The sequence below is a fragment of the Oncorhynchus masou genome, chromosome 9 (genome assembly GCF_036934945.1).
Source record: "Oncorhynchus masou masou isolate Uvic2021 chromosome 9, UVic_Omas_1.1, whole genome shotgun sequence".
Taxonomy (NCBI): domain Eukaryota; kingdom Metazoa; phylum Chordata; class Actinopteri; order Salmoniformes; family Salmonidae; genus Oncorhynchus; species Oncorhynchus masou.
Window position 1 is genome coordinate 42,923,079 of NC_088220.1, and position 20,161 is coordinate 42,943,239.

The 20,161-nt window shown below is 43.7% G+C and overlaps 1 protein-coding gene across 1 annotated transcript in view; it reads right to left on the reverse strand.

Annotated features, from left to right (window-relative positions):
* LOC135546012 (palmitoyltransferase ZDHHC9-like) overlaps positions 1-12,863 on the reverse strand; it is a 46,791-nt gene extending 33,928 nt beyond the window's left edge. The window contains exon 1 of the mRNA XM_064974066.1: positions 11,883-12,863. Within this exon, the coding sequence (XP_064830138.1) occupies positions 11,883-12,046 (164 nt within the window). The 5' untranslated portion in view covers positions 12,047-12,863. The remainder of the gene's footprint in view (positions 1-11,882) is intronic.
* Between the last annotated feature and the right edge of the window lie 7,298 nt (positions 12,864-20,161).

The following is a 20,161-nucleotide window of genomic DNA, read 5'->3' on the forward strand; positions in this document are numbered from 1 at the left end:
CCTCTCTCCCTCTCCCCCTGGCCATGCTGCTGCTCCAGTTTCAACTGTTCTGCCTGTGATTATTATTTGACCATGCTGGTGATATTTGAACATCTTGGCCATGTTGTTATAATCTCCACCCGGCACAGCCAGAAGAGGACTGGCCACCCCACATAGCCTGGTTCCTCTCTAGGTTTATTCCTAGGTTTTGGCCTTTCTAGGGAGTTGTTCCGAGCCACCGTGCTTCTACACCTGCATTGCTTGCTGTTTGGGGTTTTAGGCTGGGTTTCTGTACAGCACTTTGAGATATCAGCTGATGTACGAAGGGCTATATAAATGTGATTTGATGTCTAAAATTCTATTATAAACAAAATGGTGAAATGTAACTGAGCAGGGCCACTGAGGAAATAGTAAGCCCACGTACCAAGACCACACAAGCCGTGAATCCTATTATATGAAACAACGCTGGGAAAAGACTGCTTCATCCTACCAATGGCATCTACCAATTTGGCTCATCTGTTGTGTACTTGTTGCTCATTTCCGCAATTTAATCGCAGCTACTCTTCAGGGGGAGCGGCTCTCTCGCCGGACTGCTGATGGTTGGAGATTAGTAATAAGAGGGCTACCCGGTTGGTTGGTTGGTTGGTTGGTTGTTGTTGTTGGACTGGGTCCAGCCCGCTCGCGAGGACACTGCTTCTCTGTTCCCCTATCTATGCCTTGTTGCTTTTTTCTAATCCTAAATCCACATTAAAAGGAAGGGCCCTAAAGCAGTGAATTGATTCCCAAGGGAAGGAAAGTTAGTGGGTGGAGAACAAAGATGGGAGGTCAGAGAGTAATGCAATCATAGAATTCCACTGAAGTTGTTGGCCTTGAGCTGTCAGAAGTAGTTTGTGTTCATTAGTAACCTGCAGTGGTGGGCCGTCAGGGCCAGCAAGGCCTTCTCTGCTGGCCTAAACATCAGAATATACTTTTTTTTTTAAATATATTTTCCCACAAATATGTATTAAATTATTCCCCAGAGTAGGAGTTACACAGCTAGCAGGAGTAGTGCCTGCACGTCTTTTGATTGGATTACCAATATTGAGAGGCAGGTCCTATATGGGCAGGTCTCAGAACTAGGAAACTGAAATTTATAAATGAATTAATTTGCGTACTACTAAGCTGTTTTTTCAACCCACAATGGCGGACGGAGAAGATATCGATTTGGTCGAGGATATAATTATAACGCCATTCCCAAGACAAACTTTTCAAGAAAAGTTAGACATTGTCAGGAGAGGTAGACACTACAAAGCCTGTCACAGGCGGGAAAGGGGTTCGTTCGCCACTTTCAATTATGGGCGCCATCAATGACTCACAGGCTCCGAGAAGCACTGCAAACTGTACTGCTGGGAATGCCTATTATTTGCAAGTGATCGTTTTGGTGTTTGGAGCCACACTGGCTTTGCAAACCTGAGTTGTCTAACCAAGGCAGCAACGAGACACCAAAGTACGGCTGGGCACTTACAAACAATGGTGCTTTTGAAAACTTTTGGGGACACCCGAGTGGATCTACAGCTCAACGAACAAGCGCGCAGGGCAACGAAGCTGCACAATGAAAAGGTATTGTACTCTTCCCCTGCAATTCTCTGAATAAAAATGTCAATTTCAAGGTGACGCAACGCCTGGTTATACTGCATTTCGGTCTAAATGTATAGTGTCTAGAGCCATGGCATCATAATGATGGTAATAAGAGGTGGATTAATTCAGGTGGGACTGTGTAGGACTTCACTGAAGGCCCAGGCCACAGAATGCTACTGGTAACCTGACTACCCATCCACATTGCTCCAGCCAAACTAGCGTTTTTTTCTCCATGATGAGTCTGGATTGGCTTTCCTCCCTGACATTTTCTAGAATGCAAAACACATCGACCGTTCTGATTGGTCCTCGAAACAGAACTTTGATATTCTGAAATGGTTAGACTGTTGAGAGACTATCCAAATCGCTGATTCATTTGTTTTGAATATTGCCGCTCATTTTGGAGGTCTGCACAAACAACTTCTAGGATCGCAGTTTCAGACAATGGCGTGATCGATAGAGCAGTGGAATTAAATTCAGGATGAGCGGTCAGGCAAGTTCATTAGAACTACAAAGCAAAACTTTTCAAAAACGGTTTTGGAAAAAGAAAATGAGAATTTCTTAATGGACAAGTTCAGATAAGACCTCAGTTTCACACCGTTTTCTTCTGTTGTCTAATAAAATGAAAAATATATGTATTCAGTGCAGAGAAGCTACACCAATTTTTATTTTACCTTTATTTAACTAGGCAAGTCAGTTAAGAACAAATTCTTATTTTCAATGACGGCCTAGGAACAGTTCAGGGGCAGAACGACAGATTTGTACCTTGTCAGCTCGGGGATTTGAACTTGCAACCTTCCGGTTACTAATCCAACGCTCTAACCACTAGGCTACCCTGCTGCCCCAATGATGATTATACTGACCATTCTCTTATTGGTGTAAAACCATGAAAGCACAGCCACCAAAAGCAGTTTCCGTGAACGCTCTACTCCTGTTAGACTAGTTTAACATTCTTGCAAAATGAGGAATGTCAAACCTTCGCCAGACATCAACCAGAATCACAGAGACGCTCCATGTTTCCAGCTGAAGAAACTATCCCATAGATAATCCATGGCAGCCTTGCTCCACAATGTGCTGTCGCCAACTCCGCTATTGTCATGCACATACAGCACATGGGACAACGCTAGATCCATGGGAATCTAAGTAGAGACATCTCTTTAGGTGAAGATGGACTTTTTTGGACCCATGATCGATGCCATTTTAAAAGATTTAGACATCCATGTTAGACATCTCTTAAGATATATAGTATAGTGCAGGTGAAAAATCCCAGGTATCACTTCTCAGTTTCTAATAGAGTGCCTGTAGCCGTTGGTTAGTGGTAGTAAGCTAATCGATCAAACATGACTCTTGAAAAGCATCAAAACCACTGTGCCTCTCTCATCAGCAAATGTCCATTAGCCCATCACGGGGCTAGATTAGATACGTCTCAAATTGCTCCGTAATGGAGTTTTGAATTACAGCCCCTGTTCCCCAACGCAATATCCATGTTAATATTCAGGCGTCCCCCCATGAGGGACAATTGTAGTGTGCTAAATGCTAACCACCCTCTCGCCATTAGTCATTGTTGGGCCTGGTCCAACCTCAGGCGCTAAGCTAGTGGAATCGGTATCAGTCTCAACTCCGGCCCTGGGGGCAGACAACGGCTCCCTCTGTGGGGACTCAGCTGAGAACTTGGTATGTTCATTTGGGCAAAATGTTTTAAAACACTTTGCAATGTAAAATAGATTATTGATTGGAGTCCAGAAAGTCCCTCCCAGTTTCAGTCTGTTTTCTTCCATGTGGTGCCTAAATAACACAACCCAAACTCCCAGTGAGTGCACACAGAGATGGAAAGGGCTTGGCACAGTAGGCACAGAGGCTACAGGAAGCTGCAGTCTGCAGCCACTACCGTAGCTCCTCAGCAGTCCACTAGATGATTACATTAGGTCTAGTAGCTTAGCAGTAATGGTCCCTGTCTAGTGGAATTACATAGTGAAACTTGAGTCCATAGGCTAGAATATCATCAAAATCCCAAAAGTTATTTGTCCCTTTCCTCGTAAACAGGCGTAGACTAACAGTGAAATGCTTACTTACAGGCACTTCCCAACAATGCAGAGAGAATAATAATAACGAGGAATAAATACACAATGAGTAACGATAACTTGGCTATATACACAGGGTACCAGTACAGAGTCGCTGTGCAGGGGTACGAGGTAATTGAGGTAGATATGTACAGTGCATATGTACAGTATTCAGAATTCAATTTGTTATGTTACAGCCTTATTCTAAAACCGTCGCCCCAGTCTGAGGTCCTGAGCAGGTTTTCATCAAGGATCTTACTGTACTTTGTTACGTTTATCTTTGCCTCGATCCCGGCTAGTCTCCTAGTACCTGACACTGAAAAACATCCCCACAGCATGATACTGCCACCACCATGCTTCACCGTAGCTCTGACACAGGTGTGTGCCATGTCAAATCAATTGAATTTACCACAGGTGGACTCCAGTCAAGTTGTAGAAACATCAATGATGCTTAATGGAAACAGGATGCAACTGAGCTCAATTTCAATTCTCATAGCAAAGGGTATGAATACATACGTAAATAAGGTATCCTTTTTTTAACCTTTTCGCTTAGTCGTTATGGGGTATTATGTGTAGACTGCTGAGTAAAAAACATAATTCTTTAAACAATTTTCGAATAATCAAATCAAATTGTATTTGTCACATGCGCCGTAATGCAGTAATGCTTTCTCACAAGCACTTAACCAACAATGCAGTTAAGAAAATACCCCCAAAAAGAGAAAAGTAATAAATAATTAAGGAGCAGCAGTAAAATAACAAGTGAGGCAACATACAGGGGGTACCAGTACAGAGTCAATGTGCGGAGGCACCGGTGTCGAGGTAATTGAGGCAATATGTACAGTTGAAGTCGGAAGATTACACACACTTAGGTTGGAGTCAATTAAACTCGTTTTTCAACCACTCCACAAATTTCTTGTTAACAAACTATAGTTTTGGCAAGTTGGTTAGGACATCTGTGTGTATGACACAAGTAATTTATCAAACAATTGTTTACAGAGATTTCACTTATAATTAACTGTATCACAATTGCAGTGGGTCAGATGTTTACATACACTAAAGTTGACTGTGCTGTTAAACAGCTTGTAAGAATCCAGAAAATGTGATGTCAATGGCTTTAGAAGCTTCTGTTAGGCTAATTGACATCATTTGAGTCAATTGGAGGTGTACCTGTGGATGTATTTCAAGGCCTACCTTCAAACTCAGTGCCTCTGCTTGACATCATGGGAAAATCAAAAGACCTCAGAAAAACAATTGTAGACCTCTACAAGTCTGGTTCATCCATGGGAGCAATTTCCAAATGCCTGAAGGTACCATGTTAATCTGTACAAACAATAGCACGCAAGTATAAACACCATGGGGCCACGCAGCCGTCATACCACTCAGGACGGAGACACATTTTGTCTCCTAGAGATGAACGTACTTTGGTGCGAAAAGTGCAAATCAAACCCAGAACAGCAGCAAAGGACCTTGTGAAGATGCTGGAGGAAACAGATGTACAAGTATCTATATCCACAGTAACACGAATCCTATATCAACATAACCTGAAAGGCTGCTCAGCAAGGAAGAATCCACTGCTCCAAAACCGCAATAAAAAAGCCAAACTACGGTTTGCAACTGCACATGGGGTCAAAGATCATACTTTGGAGTATTGTCCTCTGGTCTGATGAAACAAAAATAGAACTGTTTGGACCATAATGACCATCGTTACGTTTGGAGGAAAAAAGGGGAGGCTTGCAAGCCGAAGAAACCATCCCAACCGTGAAGCACGGGGGTGGCAGCATCATGTTCTGTTGTGGGGGTGCTTGGCAGCGGGAGGGCCTGGTGCACTTCACAAAATAGATGGCAACATGAAGAGGGACAATTATGTGGATGTATTGAAGCAACATCTCAAGACAGTCAGGAAGTTAAAGCTTGGTCACAAATGGGTCTTCCAAATGGACAATGACCTCAAGCAAACTTCCAAAGTTGTGTCAAAATGACTTTAGGACATCAAAGTCAAGGTATGGGTGTGGCCATCACAACGCCCTGACCTCAACCCTAGCAAGGAGGCCTACAAATCTGTCTCAGTTACACCAGCTCTGTCAGGAGCAATGGGACAAGATTCACCCAACTTATTGTGGTAAGCTTGTGGAAGGCTACCCAAAACGCTTGAGCCAAGTTAAACAATTTAAAAAAAGGCAATGCTACCAAATACTAATTGAGTGTATGTAAAATTCTGACCCACTGGGATTGTGATGAAATAAAATCTGAAATGAATCTACTATTATTCTGACATTTCACATTCTTAAAAAAAAGTGCTGATCCTAACTGACCTAAGAAATGATATTTTTACTAGGATAAAATGGCAGGAATTGTGAAAAACGAAGTTTAAATGTGTTAGGCTAAGGTGTCTGCAAACTTCCGACTTCAACTGTAAATGTAGGTAGAGTTTAAGTGACTATGCATAGATAACAAAGAGTAACAGCAGCGTAGAAGGGGGGGGATGCAAACAGTCTGGATTTGATTAGATGTTCAGGAGTCTTATGGCTTGGTGGTAGAAGCTGTTTTAGAAGCTTCTTGGATCTAGACTTGGCTCTCCTGTACCTCTTGCCGTGCGGTAGCAGAGAGAACAGTCTATGACTAGGGTGGCTAGTGTCAGACAATTTTTAGGGCCTTCCTCTGACACCGCCTAGTATAATGGTACTGGATGGCAGGAAGCTTGGCCACGGTGATGTACTGGGCCATACGCACTACCCTCTGTAGTGCCTTGCATTCGGAGGCCGAGCAGTTGCCATACCAGGCAGTGATGCAAGCTGTCAGAATGCTCTCGAGCTGTAGAACTTTGAGGATATGAGGACCCATGCCAAATCTTTTCAGTCTCCTGAGGGGGAAAAGGTTCTGTCGTGCCCTCTTCACAACTGTCTTGGTGTGCTTGGACCATGGTAGTTTGTTGGTCATGTGGACGCCAAGGAACTTGAAGCTCTCAACCTGCTCCACTACAGTCCCATCGATGAGAATATAGACATGCTCCGTCCTCCTTTTCCTGTAGTCCACAATCATCTCCTTTGTCTTGATCAGAGAGGTTGTTGTCCTCCAATGGTCATGTCTCTGACCTCCCTATAGGCTGCCAACATTGTTGGTGATCTGGCCTACCACTGTTGTCATTGGCAAACTTGATGGTGTTGGGAGTCGTGCCTGCCTGTGCAGTCATGAGTGAACAGGGAGTACAGGAGGGGGCTGAGCACACACTTGAGGGGTCCCATGTTGAGGATCAGCGTGGCTACCTTTAACACCTAGGGGTAGCCCATCAGGATGTCCAGGATCCAGTTGCAGGGGAGGTGTTTAGTCCCAGGGTCCTTAGCTTAGTAATGAGCTTTGCGGGCACTAAGGTGTTGAACGCTGAGCTGTAGTCAATGAATAGCATTCACACCGGTTCCTTTTGTCCAGGTGTGAAAGGGCAGTGTGGAGTGCAATAGAGATTGCATCATCTGTGAATCTGTTGGGGCGGTATGCAAATTGGAGTGGGTCTAGGGTTTCTGGGATAATGGTGCTGATATGAGCCATGAACAGCCTTTCAAAGCACTTCATGGCTACAGAAGTCAGTGCTATGAGTCGGTAGTCATTTAGGTAGGTTACCTCTGTGTTCTTGGGCACAGGGATTATGGTGGTCTGCTTGAAACATGTTGGTATTACAGACTCTTACAGGGAGTAAGAGTCTCTGGTGGCACAGCTAACACTGCGATGCAGTGCCCTAGACCCCTGCGCCACCCGGGAGGCCCGAGCAACATGTCTTAACAAAAGACTTGTTTGATTCTGCTAGAGCGCAGAATAACTGATGAATTTACGAACGTTCAACACCCGTTGAATATGGCCGGTGTCGGTAAACGTCGACAAAAAAAGCATAATTAAATTGTTGCCAGCAGCACAGTTTGTCACCAACTGCCTGACTGCTTTTTTAAATGTTTATTTTTTTTAATTATACAAAAATATACAAACATAAACCTAACAGACAAGGGTATTACATAGAGATATATTTTCAAAATGTCAAAAAGTTGTTTTTACACTTACTGATCATTTCTAAATAATATTTAAATTCTCTCAAACAATTCAGAGGGGTTTGTTCTCCGCCCACTTTATTTTATTGATAAAGAATCTGCCATGAAAAATAAACAATGTAAGGTCCATATAATGTGGATCAAAATAAAACATAATATCAGAGTCTTTCAAATTAACATTAATAGTAGTTCATTTTAAAATAAAATCGAACTCACTCCAATCTTTTGACATAAGAACAGTCCCAAAATAAATGGTCAAGAGTCTCGGTTACAACCTCAAAATACACATTTGCTATCAATTGCTATTTTGGATCTGTGTATAATAAAAGGTCTTTCGAGGGGTGCTTGACTGCTGTTAATACAGAACGCTCAGGTCGACCGTTAAATAGAAGGGGCTAAAGCTTAAGAGGAAATGAACGATGCTGAATGGATGTAGACAAAGGGCTCTTGTCGTGGAAATGCAGTACTGAGAGAGACTTGATAATTTCTTCAAATAATTTGAATAATTATTGCAATGAAACCGTCAGCCCAACAGTCTTGACAGCTAGACTGAGTGTAACTGAAAAAAACTGATATTATATAGGACCTAAAAATGCTTAGTCACAATGGTTCCATCTCCCATAAGCCACCTTGGTTATCTACACAGATTGGTGTTTTACTCCCAACCCGGCTAAGTTTCCCAGATGCCAGGAAGAGGAGACATTGTTCTAAACTCTTCCAGGCTCTCTCTCTGGTCACACACACCACATCTTGTCTATGGAATGCCAGCTTTTAGGTTTGTATCACCAAGTCATTGTCAGCTCAAGCTATGTCTAGTAAACCATACACCCAGATTAGCTGCAGGGTGCTAGAGAGGAGACCATAAAACACAGCATTAGCAGGACAGAAATATCTTACTGTTTGTTACATAAATAACTGTTACATGTCGAACAAATAAAGGAAATACATACTTTTTCTATCATACTCTCCAGTAGTAGTACCAAAACATTCAAAGGCCATTTTCTCAAAAGTAAGTTTATCAACTTTAAAAGCAAAATGTAGCAAAACTGTAGTGTATGATATACCATTTTGTAGATCTGAGTCTAATTCTATCCAATGTAAAAAACTAAATTTAACATTTTGCTACATAAGACCTATTTGAGCTGGTCGGTGACATATCGCAATATTTTTTCCATGGCAAAAATAAAAACGTTAATCAGAACAAATTCTTTGGTCCTTTAAAAACCTGCTTTATGTAACATAGTGTGTTATAGCTTGGGAAATAAATGTGACTCGATGACAACATTACGATTTTTGTTTCCAACATTAAAGGGCTGTTTTCCTAAAGCAGTTAATTCCGCTTCGTGTTCTCTTTCTTTGCCACGATACTAACGAGTACCTTGATACTGGTATCGTCCTGGCCCTAATATAGGTAGGGGTAAAGTGAATATGCAACAACCTTTAATATTAGGTTTTGGATGAAGATCTGATAACATTCAATACCAAAAATATGCAAATCAGAGAAACTTTTTGCCCCCTTTCTATCTACAGCATCGTGATAAAGTATCTTGGTAAATATTATGGTCGGCAGCTTATCATGAGGTATTCTAACTCAGGCTAGCAAAAACTCAATATTTTCTTAGCATTAGCTGTTAACACTAGAACCGCCTGGCCTTTCAGCCTATAAGTACCTGCTAGAGAACATTGCCGGAAGTCCCCTTTATTTAGCATATGCATCAGATGCATATCAACCCACAAGGTGCACAAACATGATAAATATTGCTATTGTAAAGGATAAATTGCATGAAGAAAGTGGAAATATATCAATTCAAGTCAAGGATATGTTCTGTATAATTCTACAATGTCAGAGAAAAAAAAAACAGGCCAAAAGCCTATTTTAACTTCCCTTACAATAAAACATTACAGTATAATCCATTTGATCAACTTTACTTGCATAGTCGATTAGTAATCGAGTTATAGTAACTCAAAGTCCAGTTACAGCTTCTTTTGACAAAGTAGAAATTAAAAGAATATAACCAGCCAGGTGCACAAGTGACATTAAAAGCACCAGTGCATGAACTACAAAAGGATGAATTGCATAAATAAGATGTGGGAAAAATGAATTACAAGATATAAAAACAGTCAATTGTTGATTGTGTCGGACACTGTTTTGTGCCCTTATACGCATTAATCAATACTGTCTTCATGTTCTTGCGTGGCATGGTCTCTCTCAAGCTGTTGCATGGCAGGGTCTCTCTCAAGCTGTTGCGTGGCAGGGTCTCTCTCAAGCTGTTGCGTGGCAGGGTCTCTCTCAAGCTGTTGCGTGGCAGGGTCTCTCTCAAGCTGTTGCGTGGCAGGGTCTCTCTCAAGCTGTTGCGTGGCAGGGTCTCTCTCAAGCTGTTGCGTGGCAGGGTCTCTCTCAAGCTGTTGCGTGGCAGGGTCTCTCTCAAGCTGTTGCGTGGCAGGGTCTCTCTCAAGCTGTTGCGTGGCAGGGTCTCTCTCAAGCTGTTGCGTGGCAGGGTCTCTCTCAAGCTGTTGCGTGGCGGGGTCTCTCTCAAGCTGTTGCGTGGCAGGGTCTCTCTCAAGCTGTTGCGTGGCAGGGTCTCTAGGCTTGCCATTGTGAACTACACACATGTTATGGTTGTACTCCATGTCTGATTTGACTCTCCAAATTATATACCATTTCCAGTCTTTCATTATAAAATAGACCATAAAAAACACACATAATTTACCGGCATGTGACTCTGAAGGAGGATCTGATAAAGTGACGCTCCTTTCCTTGCACCTGTCAATTACAAGATGCACCCATCTTTTCATGTATAATTTGACAACTGATAGGGCTAATATTGTCACTCAGATTGTCAATGTAATCGTGTCTATGGGCTAATTCGTGTGAAATTAGTTTCGGTATAGTTTCTATGGGCCGGCTGTGCAAGCTGACTGGCATTGTTTGTTCCCCCGCTCATCATCATGGATAGAGTCAAAGGTATATTTTGCATTATCTTAAAGGCCTACGGCAACACATAGCATGTTTGCGTTTCCCTTACAATACATTTTATTAGTAATAGAGTTACAGTCGATAAAACAGTCTTAACAGCTGCTTTTTACAAAGTTAAAGAGAATGGTTTCAACATGTTTTAACATGAGCACCAACGCTGACAAAGACATAAACTCATTACACTATTGGTGTTCTAAATTAAAATCAACCTCTTCACCATCATCATTCAGTTAGGCATAATTTAAAATTAAATTGTGAAATAACTTGCACAATTATCGCCAATTCGTCATTCATTCAGCATAGTTTGAGTTATAGTAAATCAAACAGTCCCATAACAGCTTCTTTCCACAAAGTTAAACGTAAAAGAGAATGTATCAATCCACAAGGCTCAAATCAATTTCACAGACGCATATTAATACACACTTGTACATGTGTGAAAGAGGACAAATAAGCACCAAAACAAATTATTATAATAATCATATATTATTCAATCATAACTTGGTACTGCTTAAATATAATCTGCATTTTAGGCCTACTACAGGTTATTTGCATCTGACTTTCCGGCCTACAGGAAAAGCACCTCATCTAGGCTCCAGGCATAAACTGTCTTTTTCCCCCCCTTCACTCAGTCGCAGTCTCAATTTACTGTTGAGAATAAGAATTGTAGAATACACAAGGTGCAAGTCGGAAATTTGGTTGTGCATTAGCAATTTGTCATGTCAGTCACTGACAGTCACTCAATTAGCCTGGCCAGCTATCTAAATTTATAGTAATCATGGCCAAATACAGACCAGGCCCTGAACTCCAAGGGGCCTCTATTGATTTTGCTAGTCACTCTCAATCAGATATCATTGACATGGCATAAATCATGGCAAAATGGGTAGAATTGCAGGGAAGTAACTGTATAACTGATATATATTTTTTAAAGTGTAATAAAATTGCAAATATTGCTTCTCTCCCCATGGAAAAATGTGTAGAATTGCAGGAAATGCACTTTTGAAGGATATTTATTTATTTATTTTTTGGGGGGGGGGGTCAACCAAATGTCGTTTAGGGCCCTAAAAGGCTAGAGTAGGCCCTGCACCTCATCCTAGAAAACATTTTATGACACTCGCACTGATGGTGGATGTTCAGGATTTCCTGAGAAAACACGCCCTAATTATTTACATATTGTTTGATCATCGCACAATTGAATAATGAAGATGAAACTATACTTACTCGAATGCGAAGAACAGGGAGCAGGTGCCGACAATGAGAAATACGGTTAGATAGAAGACGCCTTTCTGCCGGGCCATCATTACGCGTCCATCGCAACAGAAAGAGTTTTTCCCCGGGAGCTTTTCCCATTTTCGTACCTTCCTTGCAATCATTACCGCCGACATACTGACAGATTACGTTCAACTCAGTATAGTGACATATGATGTGTAAAGGCCACCGTATGTAGCCCAACTGACAATATTTCCTTGCCTTTCAAAACGACAATGATACGGTAAAGTCAATTGCCTTATAAACAGGCAGAATCACAACATCCGCGTGATGGTAAAAAAAATAAAAAATCTGAAACGGGCGATTCCAAATGATTCAGAAGCTCACAAGTATGTCTATGATAAAAAATAATGAACTTTTGTTGATTTAAATCTGGTAGCCTAGTCAAGCGCCATCAATAAACCTACAGTCCATTCAGTCTGATGCGACGAATTTCTTTCTTCGGCAATCCGCGTTAATTGCTTCGAGATGATTATGAATCACTTGTCGTTTGTTTCATACATTTGCACAAAATCCATGCATCCATATTTTCGGCAATGAAAGTTCTCTTTTCAGTGTGGCCACCTTCCAGTGCCAGAGGGCTTCCATTGTAGAATAGAACACGAATCTGGTTCCCAAATTATCCCTTTAATAATGGAATTTGTTTGAATTTGATCAAAATGCTGGAGGCAGATTTTCTCGGCCCATAGAAAAGCAATCCAATCTTGGTACTCGCATCGGGAGTGGACCTTGACCGAGTAACGTTCATACCATCTCGATAATACTGATCATACGCGCGCACCACACAGGTTTGGTTTATGACGGTTGCTATTCAATAAGTCTTACTATTAATCAAAACATAAATAACCACAACAGGCCTATTTTAAACAGCATATAAATAATCGTAGCCTAAAAAGAAGGTGTGTTCGCTGTGCTTTACCGCAGGACGCGAGTTTGGCTCGTACTTAATCAATGGGAGCAGAGAACACGCCTAGATTGAAATGTTTTCTCTTAAAGGGGCAGTACAGGTACAGTGAAATAGAAAGGAACAAAGGAGCGTGAGTGCCCTGAAACATTGGCGTTAGGCTACGGTATAGCGTTGAAACATCCTTAATGTTCGAATTAAGTAATGATGAAAATATTCCCAGACACAAAATATTAGTAAGTTTTGTCTTCCAGAAATAATAATCTATTATTTGCTATTCTATTGTATTATACTCCACTCCATCCTATCGTTTTCTCATGTGTTCTATTCTGTTATCTAGTTTATTTTCTAGGCTAGAGTATCTTTTATCATTGTCAATCATTGAAAAAAAAAACGATTTCGGGCAATTTTGACTGTAATATATATTCCCCATAGAGAGCAAAGCACACATATGTTAGCCCTACACATGAACATAATATCATAGGTTGAACATCTCTATCCTTTACAGTACAATTAGTCAATGGAAACATAGTATCAAAGGTCAACAAATAGGGGGAAATGATTATTGATCAGCATTGGTTTAAAGTCCCCATTTTCACAAATTGGGCCAATGAGCAAATCCTTGCAGCACTTCCGGAGATCCACTGTGCAGGACATAATGCATGCTTAAAGAGCATCAGGAGCAACACCAGTGAGGATGAGAGGGCTGTAAAGGAAGTAGAGGAAGAGATGGGAGGGACGGGGTTGGGCAGACACCCCCCCCCTCCTTCCTCCGGAGGCAGTGAACAAGTAGAACCAGAACCACTCTGTCTCCACCATCACCACCAGGAATCTGTCTATTTCAATCCACACAAGAGGATCATGGGTAATATATGACTTGTCAGAGGATGCCATGGATGAGCGGTATACAACTCAGGTTAAATGTTTACTACGATATCATCATACACAGTTGTTTTCTGATTCATAATCTATCGCTTTTGTTTTACCCTCTCCAAACAGTGGGGTGAAAACAGGCATGAATATATCATGTTTCTGTTAATTGATGTAACACAAAGCAATTACATTTACACAAAACACACTCTGGAATAGGTTATGCCACGTACACTGAGTGTACAAAACATTAGGAACACCTGCTCTTTCCATGACATATGCTGACCAGGTGAATCCAGGTGAAAGCTATGATCCCGTGTGTATGTCACCTGTTAAATTCACTTCAATCAGTGTAGAGCAGAGGTTCCCAAACTTTTTATAGTCCCGCACCCCTTCAAACATTCAACCTCCAGCTGCGTACCCCCTCTAGCATCAGGGTCAGCGCATTCTCAAAGTTGTTTTTTGCCATCATTGTAAGCCTGCCACACACACACTATACAATACAATTGTTAAACATAAGAATGAGTGTGAGGTTTTGTCACAATCCGGCTCGTGGGAAGTGACAAAGAGCTCTTATTGGACCAGGGCACAAATAATAATATAATAATCAATAACTTTGCTCTTTAGTTAGCCATCTTACATATAACACTTTATTTGTTCATCTAAAATGGTGAATAACTCACCACAGGTTAATGAGAAGAATGGGCTTGAAAGGATGCACATCACTGCAATGTTGGGTTGTATTGGACTGTGCTAAATAATTTTCCACAGTTTGTGCCTGTATTTAGTTTCCATGCTAGTGTGGGCCGAGAATCCACTCTCACATAGGTACGTGGTTGCAAAGGGCATCAGTGTTTTAACAGCGCGATTTGCCAAGCCAAGGTACTCTGAGAGCAACCATATCCAGAAATCTGTCAGTGGCTTCTGTTTAAATTCCATTTTCACAGAACCGCTTGTTCAGATATCGGTAAGTGGACAGGAGGCAGGGCATGAAAGGGATGACAATTGCACTTTTTGTGTCTTCCGTTTTGGGAAAATAACTGCGTAATTGCGCACCCAGCTCACTCAGGTGCTTCACTATATCACATTTTGTCACGCCTTGGTATTAGTATTTTTGTGTTTTAGTTAATTAGTTGGTCAGGCCAGGGTGTGACATGGGTTTATGTTATTGTGTTGTCGTATTGGGGTTTTTGTAGGCATTGGGATTGTGGTTGATTAGGGGTGTGTTTAGTTTAGGTTTGGCTGCCTGAGGCGGTTCTCAATCAGAGTCATGTGATTCTTGTTGTCTCTGATGGGGAACCGTATTTAGGTAGCCTGGGTTTCACTGTGTATTTCGTGGGTGATTGTTTCTGTGTAGTGTTCACCAGATAGGCTGTAATAGGTTTCACGTTCCGTTTGTTGTTTTTTTGTATTTATTAGTTATTTCATGTATCGTTCTGTTTTTCTTCATTAAAGACATGAGTAACCACCACGCTGCATTTCGGTCCGACTCTCATTCAACAAACGAAGAACGCAGTTACAGAATCACCCACCACACACGGACCGAGCAGCGTGTTAACAGGCAGGAGCCACAGGAGAGGCAACAGAAGCAGCTTCAGTGGGAGAGGCTGCACCACTTGGAGAATTGGACATGGGAGGAAGAACTGGACGGAAAAGGACCCTGGGCTCAGCCTGGTGAATATCGCCGCCCCAAGGAGGAACTAGAGGCGGATAAAGCGGAGAGGTGCTGGTATGAGGAGGCAGCACGGCGACGTGGATGGAAGCCCGGGAATCAGCCCCAAAAATTTCTTGGGGGGGCTTACAGGGAGTATGGCTACGCCAGGTAGGAGACCTGCGCAAACTCCCTGTGCTTACCGGGGGGCTAGAGAGACCAGGCAGGCACCGTGTTATGCAGTGGTGCGCACGGTGTCCCCAGTGCGGGTGCATAGCCCGGTGCGGTATATTTCAGCTCCACGTATGGCCGGGCTAGATTGAGCGTCGAGCCAAATGCCATGAAGCCGGCTCTACGCATCTGGTCCCCAGTGCGTCTCCTTGGGCCGGCTTACATGGCACCAGCCTTGCGCTCGGTGTCTCCGGTTCGCCTACATAGCCCAGTGCGGGCTATTCCCCCTCGCCGCACTGGCAGGGCGACCGAGAGTATTCAACCGGGTAAGGTTGGGCAAGCTCGGTGCTCAAGAGCTCCAGTGCGCCTGCACGGTCCGGTCTATCCAGTACCACCTCCACACCCCAGCCATCCGGTAGCAGCTCCCCGCACCAGGCTTCCTGTGCGTGTCTTCGGCCCAATACCACCAGTGCCAGCACCACGCATCAGGCCTACAGTGCGCCTCGCCTCTCGTGCGCTGTCGGAGCCTTTCTTCTCTCCTGCGTTGTCGGAGTCTCCCGCCTGTTCAGCGCTTCTAGAGCCTTCCTCCTCTACAGCGCTGCTTGAGTCTCCTGTCTGTTCAGCGCTATCAGAGCCTTTCTCCTCTCCTGCGCTACCGGAGTCTCCCGCCTGTTCAGCGCTTCTAGAGCCTTCCTCCTCTACAGCGCTGCTTGAGTCTCCTGTCTGTTCAGCGCTTCTAGAGCCTTCCTCCTCTACAGCGCTGCTGGAGTCTCCTGTCTGTTCAGCGCTATCAGAGCCTTTCTCCTCTCCTGCGCTACCGGAGTCTCCCGCCTGTTCAGCGCTTCTAGAGCCTTCCTCCTCTACAGCGCTGCCGGAGCCTCCAGCCTGTTCGGAGAAGCCTGAGCTGCCAGTCTGCATGGAGCAGCCAGAGCTGCCAGTCTGCATGGAGCTGCCAGTCTGCAAGGAGCTGCCAGTCTGCAAGGAGCTGCCAGTCTGCAAGGAGCTGCCAGTCTGCAAGGAGCTGCCAGTCTGCAAGGAGCTGCCAGAGCTGTTAGTCTGTATAGAGCAGCCAGAGCTGTCAGTCTGCAAGAAGCTGCCAGAGCTGCAAATCAGCATGAAGCAGCCAGAGCCGTCAGTCTGCCAGGATCCGCCAGTCAGCCAGACTCTTCCAGATCCGCCAGTCAGCCAGACTCTTCCAGATCCGCCAGTCAGCCAGACTCTTCCAGATCCGCCAGTCAGCCAGACTCTTCCAGATCCGCCAGTCAGCCAGACTCTTCCAGATCCGCCAGTCAGCCAGACTCTTCCAGATCCGCCAGTCAGCCAGACTCTTCCAGATCCGCCAGTCAGCCAGACTCTTCCAAATCCGCCAGTCAGCCAGACTCTTCCAGATCTGCCAGTCAGCCAGACTCTTCCAGATCTGCCAGTCAGCCTGACTCTTCCAGATCTGCCAGTCAGCCTGACTCTTCCAGATCTGCCAGTCAGCCAGACTCTTCCAGATCTGCCAGTCAGCCAGACACTTCCAGATCCGCTAGTCAACCAGACTCTTCCAGATCTGCCAGTCAGCCAGGATCTGCCAGAACCGCCAGCCAGCCAGGATCTGCCGGATTCAACTGCCTGGCTGGGCTTCCTCTCAGTCCCGAGCTTCCCCTCAGTCCCGAGCTTCCCCTCAGTCCCGAGCTGCCCCTCAGTCCCGAGCTGCCCCTCAGTCCCGAGCTGCCCCTCAGTCCCGAGCTGCCCCTCAGTTTCGAGCTGCTCCTCAGTTCAGTGGGGTTCTGGGTGAGGACTATTAGGCCATGGTCGGCGGCGAGGGTGGATTATCCCAGGACGCGAAGGGGAGGAACTATGACATTTATGGAGTGGGGTCCACGTCCCGAGCCGGAACCGCCACCATGGACAGACGCCCACCCAGACCCTCCCTATGGTTTTGAGGTGCGTCCGGGAGTCCGCACCTTAGGGGGGGGGGTGGTTCTGTCATGCCTTGGTCTTAGTATTTTGTGTTTTAGTTAATTAGTTGGTCAGGCCAGGGTGTGACATGGGTTTATGTTATTGTGTTGTCGTATTGGGGTTTTTGTAGGCATTGGGATTGTGGTTGATTAGGGGTGTGTTTAGTTTAGGTTTGGCTGCCTGAGGCGGTTCTCAATCAGAGTCATGTGATTCTTGTTGTCTCTGATGGGGAACCGTATTTAGGTAGCCTGGGTTTCACTGTGTATTTCGTGGGTGATTGTTTCTGTGTAGTGTTCACCAGATAGGCTGTAATAGGTTTCACGTTCCGTTTGTTGTTTTTTTGTATTTATTAGTTATTTCATGTATCGTTCCGTTTTTCTTCATTAAAGACATGAGTAACCACCACGCTGCATTTCGGTCCGACTCTCATTCAACAAACGAAGAACGCCGTTACACATTTGGCATTGTCCGTAAGCTTGAGTTCATTTGCACACGAAAAAATCATACAATGATGGAAAGACATGTGTGTTGTCCAGAAAAGAGCTCCAACTTAATCATAGCCTCAATTTTGTTCCGCACATTAAATATAGTTGCGTAGAGTCCCTGTAATCCCAGATTCTGATCATTCAGATGAGAAAAAACGTCACCCAGATAGACCAGTCGTGTGAGAAACTCATCATCATGCAAATGGTCAGACAAGTGAAAATTGTCTCTCAATGTAAAAAAAAGTGTCAATACTTTCCCCCTTGATAACCAGCACACTTCTGTATGTTGTTAAAGCGTTACATGGTCTCTGCCCATATCATTGCATAATGCAGAAAATACACGAGACTACACGAGAGTTCAAGGGGCCTTGCTTTAACAAAGTTTTCACTGTACTGTCCATTTTGGACTGTCTTCCTTTGGCAGCAAGGGCCTCTCGGTGGATGCTGCAGTGTACCCAAGTGGTGTCGGGAGCAACTGCTAGCACACGATTTACCACTCCACTATGTCTCCCTGTCATGGCTTTTGCGCCATCAGTACAGACACCAACACATCTTGACCACCAAAGTCCATTTGATGTCACAAAGCTGTCCAGTACTTAAAAAAATATCCTCATGTTGTCCTGGTTTGCAGAAGAGGATGTCTTCCTTAATTGACCCCCCATAAACGTAAAGGACATATACCAGGAGCTGTGCCAGGCCCGCCACGTCTGTTGACTCATCCAGCTGTAATGAATATAATTCACTGGCTTGTATGCGAAGCATTAATTGTTTCAGAACATCTCCTGCCATGTCACTGACGCGTCGTGAAACAGTGTTGTTTGATGAAGTCATTGTCTATATAGTTTTTTGGCCTTTTCTCCCAGCATTGTCCCAGCCATATCCACGGCAGCAGGAAGAATTAAGTTCTCCACAATAGTATGGGGCTTGCCTGTCCTAGCCACAGTAGCTCACCATATAAGACGATTCTATCCCCTTCTTATTAATGGTATCTGTTGCTTTTATTCATGTCTTACTACTCAAAAGTCCTCTTTATTGTCGCTCAATAAACTCCCGTGTCTTATTTTTCATATTTTTCTTTCTAAATGTCTGTGCAAGAGTGAAGGTTTCCTGCGAGAGAGTAACGGTTAATGTGATTGGATGTATATTATTTGACGAGGCTACCTGTATTTGACATTGTGTCGTTATTTCGCTGAATATGGTTTAATTACATTTTTGGTAGTGAAACGAGGCTACTCAGACGAGATAAAAACCTCACCCAAATGTATAGCCCCGTTGGAAAATATCAATGTACTGTTTGAAAATGTGAAGAATTAAAATAAATAAAAAATGTGAATCACATTTTTATTTGCCGTACCCCCAACGGCATTGCACGTTCCCCTGGTTTGGGAATACCTGCTGTAGATGAAGGGGAGGAGACAAGTTAAAGAAGGATTTTTAAGCCTTGAGACAATTGACACATGGATTGTGTATGTGTGCCATTCAGAGGGCGGATGTAAGTGCCTTTGAATGGGGTAGTATGTGCCAGGCACACCGGTTTGAGTGTGTCAAGAACTGCAACGCTGCTGGGTTTTTAACGCTCAACAGCTTCCTGTGTGAATCAAGAACGGCCCGAAACAACATCCAGCCAACTTCACACAACTATGGGAAGCATTGGAGTCAACATGGGCCAACATCCCTGTGGAACGCTTTCAACACCTTGTAGAGTCCATGAATGAAGCTGTCCTGAGTGCATAAGGGGGTGCCATTAAACATTAGTATGGTGTTCCTAATGTTTTGTACACTCAGTGCATATTCTTTGTACGTTCAATAATTTAGTGTCTGATTACTGAACTACAATTTACATAAAACAACTCAACTCAATTTCCTGGGATATATCAATGATACTGTTGGTTATTTATATACCCCTTAACCTGTCTGTTGAAAATGTTACCTCACATAGGATGCCAACATATCCATTTAATTGGGTAGACCTTTGTAACGACAATGATGTCACCATAGGCTACACTCTAGGCTACCAAGAACCATAATGGTTCTTCGGCTGTCCCTGTAGGAGAGCCCCTTTTGGTTCCAGGTAGAACCTTTTCACCCTTGGATGTACCATTGTACTGCCTTTAACTATGGGAGAATCTTAAATGGAAAAAAATCTGTCTTCTCCTCGACTCCTACGTCCTCCTCTTCTCCGTGACCCTAAAGCCGATAAGTGGTC